The sequence below is a fragment of the Athalia rosae genome, chromosome 1 (assembly GCF_917208135.1).
Source record: "Athalia rosae chromosome 1, iyAthRosa1.1, whole genome shotgun sequence".
Classification (NCBI taxonomy): Eukaryota; Metazoa; Arthropoda; class Insecta; order Hymenoptera; family Athaliidae; genus Athalia; species Athalia rosae.
In genome coordinates, this window is record NC_064026.1 from 1,594,185 (window position 1) to 1,613,133 (window position 18,949).

Here is an 18,949-nt window from a genome sequence, read left to right on the forward strand (position 1 = left end):
ACATCCACCGGCGTAAAAGGGGTGCTTAGAATTTTTTCAGGGTGTACTTCGGTGCCGAATGACGTCGAGTCGTGAAACGCGCGACGGGGATAAATGTTCGATGTCCTATTCCGCTGTTTTTTTTCCTTTCTCTGTTCGCGGCGAACCACCCTCAACTCCGATACGAGCTGGTCGCGGGAATCCCTTTTTTACGTTTCCAATCCGGCTGGCTACCTTCGTTTATTCTGCACCGTGAAAACCTCACGGTAAGTAAATAAAAACCGGACATAAATTTGGAGCGACAAAACCGAGCCGTTTACGAAATCTGGCTATCGATCGATATCTGTAAACGAGAAGGAAAAACGAGAAGGAGCAAAATTTTTTTTTTCCGAAGAGTTTGAAGCAGCTCCGTACACCGCGATTCCTTACACGTGCGAAGCCCGCTTACCGCCTCTCTCTCCCTCGCGTATTGTCTTTCGGTACAGGTTGTACCGAGCGTACAGTTATTATACCGGTAAAGAGGCTGAGTTGAGCCGTTGCCGCTGCAGAATCGAGCTAGCTAGGTATATTAGCTAGCGGAGAACTACGCGCTAGGAGGAGACCATCCGCGTGGCTGAATAATTCGGCTTAATTACTCTGTCTCGGTGAGAGAGGAGGAGTAAAGGAAAAGGAAGGAAAGGAAAGGAGATGAGAAGAGGACGCGGAGCGAAACGCTCGAGATCTTGTTATTCGTTGAGCTTCGGGAGATTGAAAATTACGCCCGGTTTTACCGTTCTCGCGCGCTATACCGAGGGTAATTCGATATGGCTTTCGCGCTAGGCTCCGGTCGAGGCTGATCCCGACGTTGTTGAGGCCGACGCTAACGCTCCTTCGAATTCGAAGCGTTCAACCGTTCCTCCTTTTTTTTTTTTTCGGCTGTAGAAAATCTCGAGTGATCGCCAATTAGGGCACATGTGCGCGAATTCGTGTACTTGTACCACCGGGTATACGTAACGTACGGGTTCGCTCGAGAGTATCCTCGATCTCCACCACCGCCCCCCCCCCCCCCCCCCCCCCCTTCGGGTTATGCGCCGCGTGCCGTAGGATGTGTTATAGAAACCTCCCCCTCGATTACGTCTCGCAAATCGCTATGCGGACTGCGGTGCAGGCCGGGGTGCGAGGCGGAGAAGAAAAAGGGGGAAAAAAAAAGGAAAAATCGAAAGAGAACGATCGTGACGAGAAACCCCGCTAATTGGAGTCACTCGGGACCTCGAAGTAGGAGGCCCCCGATAACGGTCAATCACCGTCGCCATTTATTACGAGAGAGAGAGAGAGAGAGAGTACCGCAACCGAGCGAGACGGGTGGTTCGCGAAAACGCTCTTCTTTCCCTAGGCGCGACGATTTTTTTTCATTTCTCAAAATTTATCCGCTCCGATCGGCGTATCGGCGATAACCACGGAGAAACGGTGTACGAAGGACGTCGCGACGGGACGAGCGAATATGGCGTCGGGGAATTTTTCACGGCATTCTGGGCAAAATAATTTGGCGACAGATGCGCGGCGCGTCGTTTTCCGACTCAACCGACCAAGAGTAACCGAAAACCAGGGTATCTCACCCTCACGCTCCTCCTCGCCCCCGAATGCCAACCAATTTTCACAGCTGCTAGTTGCGCGACGCGCTAAAATAATAATTCCCGCAAATAATAAAGGCGATATTGGCTACCGTGCGCGTTATTCCAATTTCCTTCTCGCCGTTAAATTGTCTACAGCCAGCCGGAAAATAGAATAATCGGGGAAAGCTCGACCTTTCCACTCCCCATTTCGATCCGCGGCTATCTCGCATCTCGCGGTGTAAACGCGACGCGACGCGCTGAGATAAAAGCCGGAAAGAAATTCGGGTGCAAGCTAGGAATTTCGTACACGCGTATCCGTGTCGGGGGGGTTTGCGGTGGGCCGATGAGAACTTCCCGCAAAAGTTACGCGAGAGAAGGAGGTACCAGGGTGTCGCCGAGGGGTGGTACCGGTACCGGTTAATTTGCATCCCTTAACGACTAGCTCACGTCGCGCCCTTATCTTTACGCGCCCCCCTCCCCCTCCCCCTTCCCGCCCTCTTCCTCTTCTTCTCGTCTCCTAGTCGCTCCGCCGCACCCCCCCCCCCCCTCCCCTCTCCACCACCCCCCCCAGCGAGGCAAAGTCGACGCAAGAATCTCCTTTCTCTGTTTTCTTGTCATTCGACCTTGTTATTTCTAAGTTCCGCAGCCTCTCCCTCGCGGCGGTAGCTTTTTCCCCCCTCGCACCCGAAACACCCGAGAAATAGTAGACCCGCGGCATTTTTCCCCTTTGAAACGAGCCACGGTATATAATTCTTTTAGGAGCTCGCGTCAAACTCTACGCAAACGTTACAACTTTACTTTCCTTCTTTCGCTTCCCCCCCTTCGCCCCAACCCGCGCGCTTCTTTCGATTCTTTCGTCCCTCTTTTTTCGTCGTTCCGTCCCTCTTTACTTTACCTTCCAACTCCGTGATCGCCGGAACTCTTCGTCCGTTTCTTTTTTTTTCTTTTCTTTTTTTACTTGACTTTTTTTTTTCTCTCTCTTTCTTTTCTTTATTCGCCACCCCTCCGACCACTACTTCCCGGTGAATCGCCCACTTTTCTAACCATTTCCATACAACTTTTCCAATTTTCGGTGTATTTTCTTCAACGGTAACTCGCGCGTCTCACTCGGAGTTTTGAAAAGCAAGTTTGGGCGGCCTCCTACCCCAAACGATGTATTTTCCGAACGAGTCGGTGCAATGGATGGAAATGAACTAACAATACCGATCGTCGACTATACATACAGGCGAACCAATGCCGTATCGGGTGTATGTACCGTGCACGTCGAACCCTCCACCCCCCCGCCAACGAATATCGACCACTTTGTCGCTATTATACGCCTACTTATCTACTTTCATCCATATAATATCATTACCGCTGGAAAGCTGTCACTTTACGGGGCTACGTTAAAGCCCGGCTTTATTAAGGAAGCACATCCGCGTTTCGGCGAGCCTCGCTTTCTTGCGGGAGAAAGAACAAAAACTACCCGGTCGCTGAAGAGATTTCATACAATAAAATAGAGTAATTCGCTCCGAAATGAGAGGGAGGAATAGCGAGGCGACGAAAAAAAAAAATTGAAATAAATAAACAATTATCTGGAAGTTCCGCCGCTCTTCCGAACGCGTAAAACTACTCGGCAACGGACGCGCGACGTCGCGGAATAATAAAAATATACGTACATATATATATATGTATATATACAAGGAAGAGAAGAAGCGTCCTAGCTCGCGTAATTCGCGCGTAAAATCGGGGGTGTGTCGCGAACGTATTCCTCTACGTACGCCTTACGGGTTGTATATAACTGTACGTCCGTGTACACGTATACGTATACGTATGTATAAACGTGAAAGAAAAATACGTCACCTCGCAGACCCCGAGTGGAGGCAGTTCCTTCGCCGTCTGGCAGCTAAAAGCCCTATAAATCAGAAAACGAACGGACGGCAGTGATTTGCTACGGTCCTCGAATTCAAACTCCGTAGGAAACGGAACCCCTGCAGACTCGCGGAGGGGGCGGGGGGGCAAAAGGGGGTTGTTCCGCTTATACGTAGGCGTATTCAGCGTGCCTTTAACATTCTTTGATATTTTATATCAATTTACATATACATCCATTTATGGATTCGGGGTATCGCGGGTTCCGCGAACGAACGTTTACTTTCGGGATCTGCATCCCGCGTGTATCCGGAGCGTGACACCGAGACGCTTTTTCTTTTTTCCGCTTGATTCTCCCTCCATTTTTTTTTTTTTTTTTTTTTTTATTTTTTTTCCGTTAATGCGTCGGTAGGAATTTCGAAAGGTGAAAGGGGGGACGCGGGAAGATGCGGACGAACGAAACGGAACTCGGTCGGCAGTCGGTTATCTTTTCGGGGTAAGTCGACTATACGGTAGCCCCGTTCGTAATTGCTTTAGTTAAGGGACGGTGGGCCAGGCGGGTAGGGGATAAAGGGAACCGGGGCTCACCGGCATCGTCGCCGCGACCGTCGTCGGGTGGCTATGAATTTAAATTTCTCTAATTAGGACGCGACGGAGAGAGCGAGCGAAAGGGAGACGGAGGAGTCGCGGGGCGAGACGGGCGGATAGAGGCGAAACCACGCGGATCGAGGCCTCGGATGAAACGCATTTCTCGTCAGTTTAACCTCATGCAGATTCTCGCCTGGTTCGCCAAGGGCGCGCGGGGATCTCGTAAATCGAGATAGGCTTAATTAAGCGGTATTACAACGCGTCGAAAGTCTCGACGCCGAAACGCGCGCTCGTCATCGCGCCGAAGTATTTTCCCGAAAAAATTACGTCGAACGTTCTTCAATTCCTCGATATTATACGCGCGGATTACGCGACAGCGGTGAAGAGGGTTCGAGAGACCGTCGCGTTCGGATTGCAGTCCCACCCGATTCGACGTTTCGCCGTCGCGCGAACGATAAGCTCTCTGATTTGAAAATAAAAAAAAAAACAAAACAAAAAGGAATCGTTTATTTTTATTTTTTTTTTCTTTCTCTTCATTTCGCGTATACATTAACCGAGTCTTAATTCTTTCTTTGTTATCTCTTCGCGCTAATTCACGGGACAGGAAAGCCGCGGCACCCCAACATTTTTCGTCGCCTTTGTCTCAAAGACTCAAAAGATTAAAGGCTTAAAAGCAAAACCCGGTCGGTCCTGCTGCAGGGCCGGTATAGTTATATGTTATATTCGACCCTCTTCCCTTCCCTCCCTTCTCTTCTTTCTCTCTCCGTCTTCGCGTAACTATATAATGTTATTCTCTCCACCTTCGCGTTACACTATATACAGGGCAACGTTCCTCGTCGCGTATTCCGAACCTCGGCGTTAGGAAAAGAGAGAACGTTGGTATATAAACACCGGGGTGCAAGAGTTACCCGCCCGTAGAATAACCGAACAGGAAATTTAAATACTAAATTTGAAACGGGGAGCGGGGGGGGGGGGGGGATGAGTGAGGGGTGAGGTGAACGTACGAGGGCTATCTGAGGTAATCTTGGGCAATTTTACAGGATCGCGCGGGCGGACGTTACGGGGGCGTCGAGGGGGTGGAAGGGGGGGGATGGGGGGCGGTTTTGGCGTTGGTTGCAGACCGCGCGTCGATTTAATATTCAATTAAAATTGACGTACCTTACATCGGGTTTTCATACAAGCGACGTGTACGTACGCGCGGCTTTACGCGAGTGTGTATTCATAACGTGACGCGTACAACCTTGTACAACGGCGTGCGTGTGCCGGAATTATTATTGTATAAAAATTTGGTAATTAAAAGTATTGATTATCGGAGACCCGTGGGGCTTCCAGGTCTGTTCATTAGGTAATGAACTTATTAAATCAGAGAGAGGTGCGCCGCGGTGTACTTACACCTATACGTTCGCCAGGCCCCCCTTCCCCCCCCCCCCCCCCCCCCACCCCTCGCCCCTCCGACCCCCGCGCGACTCGAATATCCCTCCCGCACCGAACCCCGAACCTCGATCCGTGCCCTTCGCTTAATTACCTACTGAAAAGGTTAATTATTGTAATTGAGAATAATAACGCTCGAACCATTACCTAAGTAACTGCGTTTAATACCAGTCATGCAGGTTCGTATATACAGTGTACGCATTCAATATACGTGATATATAATAACACGTCGTTAGGTTGTGTAGGCAGCAACCCCCTCTTCAGTCCCTGCTTCATCACCCTGCGTGCCGCTGCTGTATAATTATCAAACCTCCCGCTATGGATCCTGTTTTTTTAGTTTGTTTTCTTTATTTGTTTATTTCCTTTTCTTTTTTTTTTTTTTTTTTTTTTTTTTGGCGAACCGCTGCAGATGCTTCGCGCAGTGCGAAATATAGCGGGTACAGCTGTAAAAAGACGTCGGTGTGTGTACGTTGGTTAAAAATCCTGCGCCAGGCGAGAGGAATACGACGAACCCCCGCGTGTGCAGCGCGTGGAATTCTACGAGGGAACAAAAGCGTTGGTGGAGTATAAGGCTTATCAAATCTTAAATCCTTTCATCCGCCGTGTTTCTTTTTTCGCACTTTATGGTACGCTGTAATAAGGTATAAAATTGAGGATCTCACCGGAGAACCTGCAGGAAGTACATTAAAATCAGTGCTTGAGGGGAAAAAAAAAAAAAAAAACGGAGACGCGAGGATCGCGCGGTAGTCGCGGTGATGATGGTGTTGGTATAGCGCGAGGTAACGCGTTTCGGCGTCGTTTCGCGAACGGGGGGGGGGCGGAGGGGGGAGAGTCGGTGGGGGAAAAGGGACGAAAACGAAAGGAAGCGAGAAAGGAAGGAAAAATGGAAGGGGGCGACATGGAGTGTATATAAAGGGTTCGCAAAGTGACTTGAATTGCCGCGGAGTCGACTTTACGAGTCGGAGTATTGCTAATATCAGAGACCGGAAGGAGGGGGCAACCATGGGGGGTGGCAGGGGGGGGGTAGGAAAGCGAGGGGGCATTGCCAAGTCTCCTTAACCACTCGGGAAACCCTCTGCGACATTTTTAGTGGCCATCAAAAACCAGCGCCGGCTTAATTACGAGGGCGGAACTTTCCTCCTCTATCCGAAACACCCCCGCAGCCTTCCTACGTTCTCGCACCCCCCCCCCCCCCCCACCCACCCTCCTCCCCTCCCCTCCTCCCCCCGGCAAGTCGGGACCCCCGGAATTACCGGCAGCCGAGGTACGGGCGATAATAGAGAAGTTTGAAAATATGAGAGATACTCGTAGACATACTTTCACCCAATTAATCCCCAACGGAATTAATACTCTCCGCAGAATTTCATTCGATGAGCTTTTCTTTCGGGTTATTTCTCAGAGAACTGAAATAATTTTTCCGCTCTATTTTACCACCAGGCATCACGGTACGCGTCTTATTTCGCGAAGCATGGAGAAAAAAAAAAAAATGAAACCGATTCATTTCCCTCGTGATTAAATTCTCCTACTCGGTCTTCCGGTGATCCGAGACCCTTCTAACGTTTTGACCGGTCATGCTCGGATACTCGGTGACTCGTGTCCGCTAGGAAAAGTCGTCGGAGTGGCTGAAAGCGACGAGATAAATCCGTGTCGGCGAAAAACCCGTCGCATGTTCGCGCTATGGACTGTATATTATATCTATGTATACGTGAGCTCGTGACGTATCCGAAAAATGATGGGGAAAAGGCTGACTTCGCGGAGACAGGCCACTTCGATGGGTAGCAGATTGATATTTGTACATATCGGAACGCCCCGGGATTCCCGGATAAACACGGGAAAAGTTGAGGACGGGACGCTACGTTGACGCGAGCGGCTATCGCGTATCCAAAGAAGAAGAGGACGCGAGAAAAAGAAAGAAATGAGAAAAAAAAATTGACCAGTTCCAAGATTGTAGAACACGAGGGGAGAGTGGGGGTGGACGGCGGGTCCTTCGGGAACACGAAAACGCGAAGGGTCAAACGGACTGACGGACAGGAGACAAATTACGTCCACTAAGTGTCCGTGGGGATGAGCGATCGTTGCTCCGAAAAGTCCGAAGTCCGAAGCCCCCCCCCCGCGTCACCGCCGATGTCTGCGGGGGCGGCGGCGGCGCGGAATGGAAAGAACGAAATGCGTCTTCGTTATGAATTTTTTCGTCATACGACGTAAGACGCAGAATTCTCCGGCTAAACTATTTCAGATATTCCGAGAAACATCTGATAACCCTAGAGAATACCTTCCGGCATCGAGGTAGTTCGGAGCCGTAGGGGGGTGAGGGGTGGGGGATGGGGGGGAAGCGCCACCAACGACCGCACGAGTTCTACCAGCGTCTACCTTCGGGAACGGCAGCCACCTTATACCGGAAACAGGTTAGTTTCTTGTAGTGGGTAAATTAAATTCTCTTCTGCTACTGTAAGAAATTTTTCGAATGTTCCTTCTTGCCTCTTGAATTTTTGTTCTCCTCGGGGATTTAGATACTCCACCTCGCGCGCTATACTTTCTGCATCACCACGCTATACCTACAGTCACATTCCCCCCCACTCAGCGATGAGCGTACCTCCCGCGTAACACACAACGTTTTCTACGTACGGACGTACCTCTACCCAGCTTCCGTCTTTCAACGATTTCCATCCACTATCCACCACCGTTGAGATTTACCCGCTACCTCCTCTTTTCTTTCTCTGAATATTTTAACCGCTCCTAGATCTTTCATCCACATTTCGCTACCGACATTGCGCCGAGCATTATACAGCTTTATTCTCGAATCCCTCGATCCCACCACAATTGCAATTTCCGGTGGCAACTCATATCTGCGCTCTGAAATTAGGAACATACCCCGTACAATACCGAGCAATACCGCGTATGAATAAAAATCCAGCTGCGAGCGCATGTGCCGCCGCTCTGGGCATAACCTCGTATGTATATATACTTATAACGTCTTATATACATATATGTATGTATATGTGTATATATATATATAACGGGCGTTTCTCTCTACGCGGAGACGAAGAAGTGCGGATTTTGAGTATGTGTGCGAACGTCGGGACGTCACTCGATCCCGTTCCTCCCCGGGGACTTGATCCGACGTGCGACAAATTCTTGCCAAATCTCCAGACAGGCATGGCTCGGGAGCCTTTCGCTCCCCCGGATACCGTCTACGGGGGGTAGAAGCGGAATAGCTCCGCGAGGAGTCGGGGGAGAGAAGAAGGGTGTCCGGATGCCGCCTCGCGTCACTCGCCCGCCTAAGCACGTCTCCGAGCCAGTAAGGTCGTTGCCAAGTAGATTCGGATACGCGACGCCCCCGTTGCCCTTTTTCCGTTTTCTCCCCCCCCCCCTTTCTTCCTTTGCATTTCATTTTATTTCATCTCATTCCATTTCACTGTAAGCGAACTATACATGTGCGCGAGAAATGTGAGAACATATATACTATATTTATTTATACGAAGGAAACTTTCGATTCGGAACACCCTTTCGACCGGACCGTTGTATCCGGTGCCCGCGAATCTTCGAGATCGCGGAGTACGCGAGGTGTCGATGGAAATCGTCTGATTTCCCTGGAATTTAAACCGCGCGGTGAGAAACGATCGTGGGAACTCTCGACTTCTCGCCCGCAACCGATTAAACATCGAGAATATCAAGATCCGCAGCGGGATCTCCTTTCACGCGCGCTACTCGCCGCCCGCTTCTGACGCAACGAAGCCGAGAGGAGTTTCTTCCGCATTTAGTTTTTTTTTTTTTTTTTTGTTTGTTCCATCCTCACTTCGAATGCGGGCGTACGACACTTCCGGCAACAATCGCCAGCCCCCCGACGCTCTCCTTTCTCTTTTATTCGCCCGACCGCGAGCGGTGTCCTTTTTATCTGATCGAAAACTGTGCTGCGACGATTAGCAGGAATTAATTTCGTATCGAGATTGAGGGGCGTGTAAAATTTTTGGGGATTTTTTTTTCTTTCATTTTTCAGTAGCGTGGTTTTCACGAACTGGTTACACAACTCCGCGTGTAATACGACGGAGTAACCGACTCTCGTGATTTGTTGGCTAATTAATTAAGCCCCGCATTGCGATGAAGCTAAATAATGCATCGCGGTTTTTCGTCGCTGGATCAAATACGGTAGAAATAATTAAAGGTGATAAACGCGGAACACGGCGGAGCGAGGTATCGAGTTCAGAAACAATTAGACACGTGTATATACCGACGTAATAAATTTCGTACAACGTTACTCGGAATTATATTATACGTATCAAAACTGCGTTTCGAACTATTTCTAATTCGAAACGACGCGGAACGCAGTCTGGACCAGAAAAAAAACGAAAAAAACGAGAGAAAAGGAGCCACCCGCGACCAGAAGAATCCGACGTCGCCTCGCTTTCAAGTGGGTAGGACGACCCGGCTCTATTGCCCGGATACTTGACCGCGACCGTGCATCCCATAAATCCCAAACCGACAAAGTGTAGGTCGCTCGAAGGCTGCTCGCCCTTCCGTACGGTCATGTTTACCCACCTATGTAGAGGAATTAGGTACGCGCGGCTCGCGAATACCGTGGCCAAAATGCCTTCGGTCTTCGAAATGGACCGAAACGCCTCGGGTTTTCATAGCACTCGTTCGCTAAGATATCGCGAATGTTCCCGCGAAATATAGGTACGTAAGTATAACGAACTGCACGAGGCGATCGATCGTCGGAGCGGAAGGATTGACGTTTAAAGTCGGCGTATAATTACTCGATTTCGATTAGCCGGTTCACTTAATTACCCCGTTCCGTATATAGTAGCTGCACGTTAAAGGTAAAATGGATTAATAATATCGCGTGTATAAAGTTAACGAGAATGAGGATATGTCGCTTCAATTTATCGAACTTGCCATTTCGCAGTCGGTCTTTTCCAGCTGTACCGAGTAAAATACGGTACCCTCTGCCATTATATCCGCCGTCTGCGCCGTGTGTGCTACCTACGTACCTACGTACGTACGTACGTACGTATATCGTATAATAGGCCAACGACTAGTTACCAAAGTACTTCTAGAACGTGTGTCATGTGTGCGAAATGTGGGCCGATGTATGGGTGGCCGGAGGCTTTCACAAACGCGCACACACCTAATGAAAATGACTTGTGGACGAGCGTGCAGCCCGCAGCCCGCAGCGTGCACAGTCCGGAAGATGAGCAGCGTGGTGCAGCGCTACGGACAATAGAGAACGGGGAGGTGAATTAGGAAGGGGTGGAGGAGGGAGTGGGGGTGGGGTGGTTATAGCGAGCGTGTTTCACAAATTGCAGCAAATTGATGCGAACGTTGTCACGCGAGGTCGGTACTGCGCACCGCGCTACGTACACGTCCAGGTGGTGGTTGTACGGCTCGTTGGAAGTTCAGAGATAAGGGAACTAACGATATGGAGACGACGTCCGCGTTTCAGCCGATGGATTAACGATCGATGGGACCGTCGGGTCGCCCCCCCTCCCCCCCCCCGGCGATCGCTGCACTCTTTCGCGAACCCCCTCAAGATCCGCCGTTCGACCTTCGCGGAAAATCGTCGCAGCCGCGGAAAACGTCCGATGTGGATCCGACGAGTGTTTAGGTTTTTCTGTTTTTGTTGTTTTTTTTTTCCCTATTGGAAAATAACGGCTAACCGAGGGGAGACATGCGACCTCGCAGGTGGCGAGCGGAAACAGTCGAGAGAGCGACGCGTGAATATGGATGGACCGACGGTGGTGGCCGTATTACAACGATCTTACCAGCTATCTCGAAACCGTCGCAGAGCCATCTTTGAGACGTCCGTAGCCGCGTAGATGCCGGCGTAGGATAGCCGCGAGCAATTCCGAGAGCATCGCATTTACATAATCGTAATCCTCGTTAGAAGCGAGGACCTAATTCCCTCGGTATTTTATCTTCTTTTCCTTTCTCTTCCCGTTTAACGCCGCTCCTCGGAGAGCTGTTCCTCTTCGCTTCTTACTCACTTACCACCCCCACCCCCCCCCCCCTCCCCGAAGGTGGCTAGGGGGAGGAACCCCGCTAGACGGTGAGGGAATAATCTAGCCCGCTGTCGCGCGAACGTTGTTATTCATATTTTTGGAATTTTTCACCGCTAGAGCGGCGGCGAAATTCGAGGAATCTCATCTGAAAGAAAGAGGTGTCGGACAGGGCGCAATAACTGACTCCGTGTATTTATTTACAAAATATATATATGTACATCGACACATCGTTGAACAAACGTAGTTTAACATTCGTAATGAGGCGAGTAGCTATACACGCGTACCCGCCGTTAGTATCCAACTAGAAATGACGAAGAACGAAACCCGAGGGTCTTCCAAATTCGTCGATCGCTTATTGGATATAATGTTATGTAATAAAAAAAAAAGAAAAGAAAAAAAAAAGAAAAAGAAAAAGAAATTCCTATGGCTTATATAAAATAATAAATTAATGGGTAATAGGTAAAAATGAATCGATCGGAATGAACGATGGTATGGCGTGGCGTGGTTTGGTTGACGTGTATTATTAAATAAAGATACGGTGAAGGGTGCAGTGGGGGGGGGGAAAACCGAATCCCGAAGAACCCCCGTCGAAGGCGATGTGATATAAAACTTCGAAACTCGAGCGCTGACTTTTTTTACGTCTCCGATATCTTCCCCTTCGGTTTGGACCGGTCCGAATCAGCATCTCCAAGTTCCAAATTACTTCGCGATTATACGGTACGCTCGTTAGTCAGGTTAAAAAATAATTTATAACTTACCGCTAGTGAGAATTTCGCGGGGGGCAAGAAGTATTTCCTCCCACCCCTCAAAGAGTATTGTGCGGTTTTTTACTACCCGCTGATAGCGAACGCCCGATCGCTCGGATCGATTTTCCCGTTCTTTCGTTTCTCGTATGGCAAAGTGGGACGCGAACTTCCGATCTACTCCGACCGATCGTCGCCCTTGGAAGACTTCGACTCGGACGTTTCCAGTGATCTTCCTTCCTTTTTAGAATCCTCGTAGTTGTTGTTGAAGAACAACGCCACCTCGTCTTTTCCGGACGCGCTCACGTCCGAGTCCTCCGACACGATGCCGCTTTTTTCTTCGTTGTGTTCCTCAGCTTCCGCAGCCCCGTTAGCCGATTGAGCTTCGCTGTTCAACGTTTGCTGAACGACGTTCTCCAGTAGGCTGATGTCGTGGGTTTGCTCGCGTTGTTCACCGTTGTAGACATTTCCGCTTGCCGCGTGCGCCAAATCGCCGTAAATTTCTTCCAGATTCTGAATCTGAGGAGATCCCTGAATTTCGACTCGACCGTTTTGGGGTTGTTCGATGGCCGCCAAAATATCCTGGAGCAGACCGTTCGAAAGGACTTGTTCGTGACGTATACTTCCGTCGGAATTCTCGGTGCCGAGACCACCGTCGGCCGGTTGAATTTGAAGGGAGTAAATCCCCTTGCTACCTTGAATCTGGAAACCGTCGGATCCGGTCGCGGTTAGTCCCTGAGCCAACGCGAGCGCCTCGCTACCTTCGTGAGTCTGAAGGTAACGACTGGCGTCGACTCCGATCGACTCCGAGTGTTTTGCTTCCCCGAATCCTTGGGCCGTCAGAGCGGCGGTCAGAGCTTCCGCGGATACCGCGTCGTTCAGGTAATTTCCCGAAGGATAGGAGACGGAGTTCACTTGGAACTGGTTGTTAAAGTTGCCGGAGGACGACGACGACGATGCAGACGAGGAAGTTGAAGCGGATCCGGATGAAATGTGAATGTCGTTGGAGGTCAGAGCCGCGACAGCTTGGTCGGGAGTTCCGTAGGTGACGCCGATAGGGTTTCCGTAGCTATCCTTCAGGTCGCCATTCGGCTGCTGATGATTCTGGAGGGTGAGTACGTTCACCGACGGCGTATCGTAGAAGTTTCCCACGTTCGCGTTTAGATTAACTCCCGAGTTTCCGGCGTCATAAGAGTGTCCGAAGGATGCGAAATTGTTGGTGAAGCCGGACGACGAAGACTCGGAACTCGAACCACCGAAGGAGACCTGGTTGGTCTTCTGCAGTCCAGCGGTACAGTCGTGGTGAGGTTGATGTTGGACGATCGGCGTTCCGTAAGTGGTCATCAAAGCGTTTCCACCGAGGCTACTGTAAAGTCCGCTTCCAGAACTTGCGGAATTCGACACGAATGAATTCGCGTCAGCCCCGAAGTTCGGCGCACCGTAGGTGACGATCGGTGCCGGTGTGTTGAAATCCGTGAAACTTAAAGGTGTTCCGTAGTTGACGTTCGGTGCCGCGAACGCGGAATTCGATCCGAACGATCCGCCGCCGAAGAATCTACCGCCCGACGAAAACTGGTGACTCGACGACGATATCGTTTGCTGATGTCGTCCTCCCGAGGAACCACCGTGAACGGACGGTGCCCCGTAAGTTTTGAAGGGTTTACCGTGGCCACCCTGTGGCGGAACGTCGTATTGACGGAGTGCCGAAATAACGCCGGGAGGAATCTGATTCCTGAATTTCACCGGCGGCCTGTTTCTCGGGGGTACGAATGCACCCGGTGGTGGTGGAGGAGGTCCGTGTCTGAAGGATGGACCATGGCCTCTGTGAACGTGACGATGATGTCCGCTGGAATGTTGTTGTTTGTGGAAGCTCGATCCGAAGGAGGAGGAGCTGCTGCTCTGGAACGATCCCGAGTTTTTTATGCCTTGGGACGAGGGGTACGGACCGTTCGGCGAGTACGACGAAGGTGGCGGTGCACCGTACGAATCGATCGGATGATGAGAGGACGGCGGTGGTGGGGGGAGGACCAAATCTCCGCCGGAAAGGAGTCCGTGGGACGACGAGGAGGAATCGCTGCCGAATCCGCTGCTGCCGCCAATTGAGAGACTCTGAAAATCTGCCCCCAAACTGTTCCCTCCCGCGGATCCGTGAGGGAGTCCGTAACCGTCCGACGGCGGGGGTGGAGGTGGTAAAGAAATCCCGCCTCCGTTTATCGAAAAGGAATCCGAGGAACTGCCGGAGCCGAACGAAGACCCCGATGATTCCTGGTGACCTCCGTTAGCCGGGAGTAACTCGAAGGCCACAGTTTTTATGATCGATATCGGTTCGGGATCTGGACTGCCGTACTGTACGCTGGGTTCGTTCGTTAGTCCCGGGATCCCGTACTGTTGTTGCGGTTGTTGCAGTTGTTGTTGTTGTTCCTGCTCCAGATGTTGATGGTACTGATCCAACTGACTGGACGTCGCGTGGCCGCTGACGGCTATTCCTCCCGAGTAACCGTCGGAGTTCGAGTGCTCCTCGTAAGTCGGAAGTGCGGGAGGTGGAAGTCCGTGACTGTCAGCCAACGCGGACGACTGTTGCACCGACGATTTCAGGTCTTGAGCTTCGGCGCTGTGAATGGGGGTGCCGTAAGAATCGCTGGGTACGTTGCCTATCGGATATCGGGCGCCGACAAGAGCCTCCGAGTGGAATCCGTCACCTCCACCGATGTCCAGAGAGCTCGAAGAAGAGTGCGACGAAGAATAGGAGGAAGAAGAGGACAACGAGGAGGAGGACGACGACGAAGACGACAACGAGTATCCGGAATGTCCGCCGTCGGGAGGAGTGCCTACGTGTCCGGCGATCGGCTGCCATCCGTCATACTTGATATCGGGGGGTGTCGGTGGTGCCGGAACACCGGGTGGCGGGGAGGGAATCTCGAGTGGCGCGCCGTATTCTTGTTGGACGGGCCGGATTTGAATCTGCGCATGTTGTATCAGCGGGGGAGGGGGTGGTGGTCCGTAATTGTCTTGAGGAGAGCCCGAGTGGAATGGAAGAGAAGGTTCTTTGTTCGGCGGACCGTAAGTTTCAATGGAAATCGGGATCGGGGGTCCGTGACCGTTCTTCGGGGGTCCGTATTGGTTTCTTATCTTGAGAGGAGGTCCGTACTTCTGCCCAGTCGGAGGGGGTGGCGGTCCCTCGTAAATCGGGGGTCCGTATTGCTGCTTCGGCGGACCATATTGCGGCTTCGGTGGGCCGTACTGCGGTTTCGGAGGTCCGTACTGAGGTTTTGGCGGGCCGTAGTGAGGCTTCGGTTTCCTGGGAGGAGGGGGTGGCGGAGGTCCGTAAGCGGGCGCTGGTCCGTGGAATCTCGGAGGACCATCGGGAGGTCCGTAGACGTCGTTCGGTCTCGGAGGACCGTAAGAGTTGCTGATCCTGTCGTTCGCGTCCGTTTCGGACGGTCCGTCTTTGGACGGACCCGAGGACGCCGATCCTTTGTTCACTACCGCGTGAATTTCGGTTGCTTGAAGCAACGCCAGTAGCAGACAGAGAAATGCAGCCGCCATCTGAAAAGTAGAAATAACGAGGTGTACAGAGTAACGCGAGGTTGATAGCGGCGTCGGAGAAGGGGAGGGAATCAGGAAGGAGGTAGCGAACTTCCGCTCAGTTTTAAGATAGCGCGACGCGTCGGCGAACTACATGCGGGTCCCCGTTATCGTCGCCCCGGCGAATTTCACCGCGAAATATGTCCAGACGAATTCTGGTGCGTAGAGGTAATTAGATATATTCAATTCGGTCTCCTTCCGGACGCGGTAACTGCCAAGGTCGAGCGTCGCCGGAGCTCATCTCGAGACGTCGTACGCGCTCATTCTCGCGCGGTCATATACCCGCTGCTCACGCTGTTCAGGAGACCGGTGACTGAGGTAAGTAGGACAACGGCCGCGATGCAAGGCTAACTAGCTATAACGCAATGAACTATAGCTACTTTCTCCCAACGTGTATCTCCCTTCTTCTCTCCCCGCATCTCTTTTCACCACCTCTCTTCCGTCTCTCCCTCTTTGTCTGGATGGAAGTCGTGACCGGGGATCAACTGTGAAGAAGTATATCGTAAACGCCGGATAAATATAAATGGGATGGAAAAAGAGGTGTGTGTGTGTTTTAAAAAATACTAATTTCCCATGCGCCAGATAATGGGAATGGATCTAGTGCGAGCTGGATACCGGTAATACTGGTCTCCCTCCGACGGTGCCCGGGAGCCCGCGGTCGAACGATATTTTGACACGTGGCTTCTGGATTTTCGGACACCTCCGAAGTATTCATCCGTCGCGAGACACGCAGCTCGATAAGTCGCGGGTGGTTAAACCCGTCTCCTTTTATCGGTAGCGGGGAATCGCGCGCGGCGGTGGCACCGACGCGTCTCAACGTTATACTTTCGAGATAATTGACGCCCAACCCAATTCTCTCGTCACTTTCGCCCGGGCGCCCATTTACGCTCCTTGAAAAGCTTCCGCGCTACTCGGGGATATCGGTAGGGTGTATAAGCGAGGACTCTCGAGTCTCGGGTAAACGACCAATAATTTTGTCCGATAATACGGGAGCCCGTCCGAGTCGCGTGACTCCTCGCGATCCGCCAGCAGCTGTTTAGGTTCGCGCCGCGGGTCCTCCTCGTACCCGATACACGGGGATAATGTTAAGGAACGTACTGTACAGTTACGCGTGCACAAGTACGTGCGGGTGCTCCCATGATTGCGGGTCGAAGGGGGGAGGGGGGAGGGGGTGGGGGTGGCTTTTAACCCCTCGCGGTAATATCGTATTTATTATATCCCCGTTAGGAGCTTTGTCAGAAATTACAGGAACAACGACGGTGTTAAAAAGAAACGCGACGCGTTTTTCCGATAAGGACGTAACCGACAATTAGGTGCAGCTTAATCTGTCCACAACTATCGCTCCTCGTTCGTAATTAGTATGATTATTGTAATTAATGCGCGCCCGAGCTCGAGCCGCTACAGCCGCTGTTCCATACGTCGACCCCTTCGGTGGTGAGCCCGTGTGCGGTGCGCTCAGCTGCACGCGCGGTCATCGTTAATAATTTTTCGCAAGAGAATAAATTCACCGTGGAAAACGTCTTATTCAAGTGTTTCGCTATGTATACCGCACCGTACGAAAGCACGTAGCGAAGTCGGTTGTTAAAACCTACCTAGAAATACGAGACCTAGTTTTCCGTACGTACCGTCGCCGATACCGGCGAATCTCGACTTTGTTCGAATTCGATTCGTTGTCAAAGAAGCGTTTCAATTATTTTATTACGGACGAAATTTCATCGCGCTCGAGCACCCGACCTCCTTCGACGGTTCAGCTACTTTTCAGCCAAGGTGTCGGCTGGATCACGAGTCGAACAGGACCCGACGAACCGAATGACCGATTGAGCAGCGATTGCGAAATTCGCACACGTTGTTCCGAAGGACTATAAGTTTCCGTTTCCTTGGCATCTCCTTTATTTTTAATTGTCCTCATTATTCAATTATTCGTATTTTAACGTCATTGTCAACGTCATCTTTGACGTCGTACTTCGTGGGTTCGACGAGTAATAATTTCGCAACGCGGTCGATCGATACTTCCTTTTCGAGTAAGTCTCTGCGTCGCGTGTTAGACGGTAATTCGATAAAAGTTGATTGGCTTTTAAAAAAATTCATGCTCTACCCCCAGCGACTACGTTCATTTCCGCAGAAGGCGAAGCGTAACCGTAACCCTATAGATATACCTACGCGGGAGTCCGCTACGTCCGATCGTCGATTTTCCAGTTACGGTATCTATCTCTGTGTATCCGACACTTGCGCCGATCTATGAATCTCTCCCGTTCGATTCAATTAATTAGGATAATTCCAATTGGGGCTCGGGGTTTTTCGATCCTGGACTTACTGCACACGCGTTCACTTACCTTGAATTTAGCCATGGCTGGCCGTCACGCACTCTAAAACTCTTACCACAATATTAAAACACTTGTTAAAGCGAATGTATATAGCAGTCGGTGTAACGAGCACTGGTTTAATTTTTCCTTTTTTTTTTCTTTTTTTCTTGCGTTGCTTGTTACTCGACTCCGTTATTGATTATTTTTATTTTTTTTTTTTTGCGAAATATCTTCAATTTTTATTATTACTATTATTTCGTTCACAGAGATTTCGCACGGGCGATTAGCCGCGATAATCACCTCCTCGCGTTAAACGTAAATCTTCTCTGTTTCCTCGCACCCCGTTTTACCCATTTGGCGGTAAGATCGGCGCCGTAGCGATCTCGTCTTTCAAAAGTTTACTTAAAAAATGCTCTGCCCCATGCACGGGCCCCGGTTATATAGACTCCGAGAGGTCCTCCGGGGCCTTCCTTCGTCCCCTCCGGAGGCACGAGCTCTCCTTTGCTCCAAAGAGGAAAGTAGAGGAGGGAGAGGGCCGGAGAACTCCGAGAGAGAGAGAGAGAGAGAGAGGGAGAGAGAGGGACGCCAGGGAGAGAGAGAGAGGGCACCTCGTACATGGGTTTTAAATTCTGTTTGTAGAGAAAGTAGGGTACGCGAGGCAGCTCGAATCTGAAGATGCGCGGCACCAGTCATCGAAACCGGCCTACCGAGTAAAATCTACGAGCTCGTCCAACGTGCGGGGCTCCTTGCTCTTGCTCTTCACCACGTTTCCCACTTGGCACCTATGCCGCGAAGCCCATTTGGCCCGTCGTCGCCTCGCCTAGCTGCAATTGTTTCACACTTCCTCTGCTTTTCACACTTTTTGCATCCGAGCTACTCCTTCT

General features: G+C 51.0%; 2 protein-coding genes across 5 annotated transcripts in view; both read right to left on the minus strand.

The window, feature by feature from the left end:
• The window catches only part of LOC105693444 (nucleolysin TIAR), a 360,079-nt gene that overhangs the window by 317,205 nt on the left and 23,925 nt on the right, over positions 1–18,949 (minus strand). The window lies entirely within an intron of this gene.
• On the minus strand, positions 11,627–18,603 carry LOC105693318 (hornerin-like). 2 transcript variants are annotated; one of them, XM_048653473.1, is made up of 2 exons: positions 18,096–18,603; positions 11,627–15,723 (listed from the first exon to the last, which is right to left on the minus strand). In XM_048653473.1, exons 1-2 carry the CDS (start codon positions 18,108–18,110, stop codon positions 12,355–12,357), a joined length of 3,384 nt encoding a protein of 1,127 aa, XP_048509430.1. In that variant the 5' UTR covers positions 18,111–18,603; the 3' UTR covers positions 11,627–12,354. The 2 variants fall into 2 exon arrangements, with proteins under 2 accessions (XP_048509430.1, XP_048509456.1); XM_048653499.1 differs by having other exon boundaries at positions 11,627–16,247.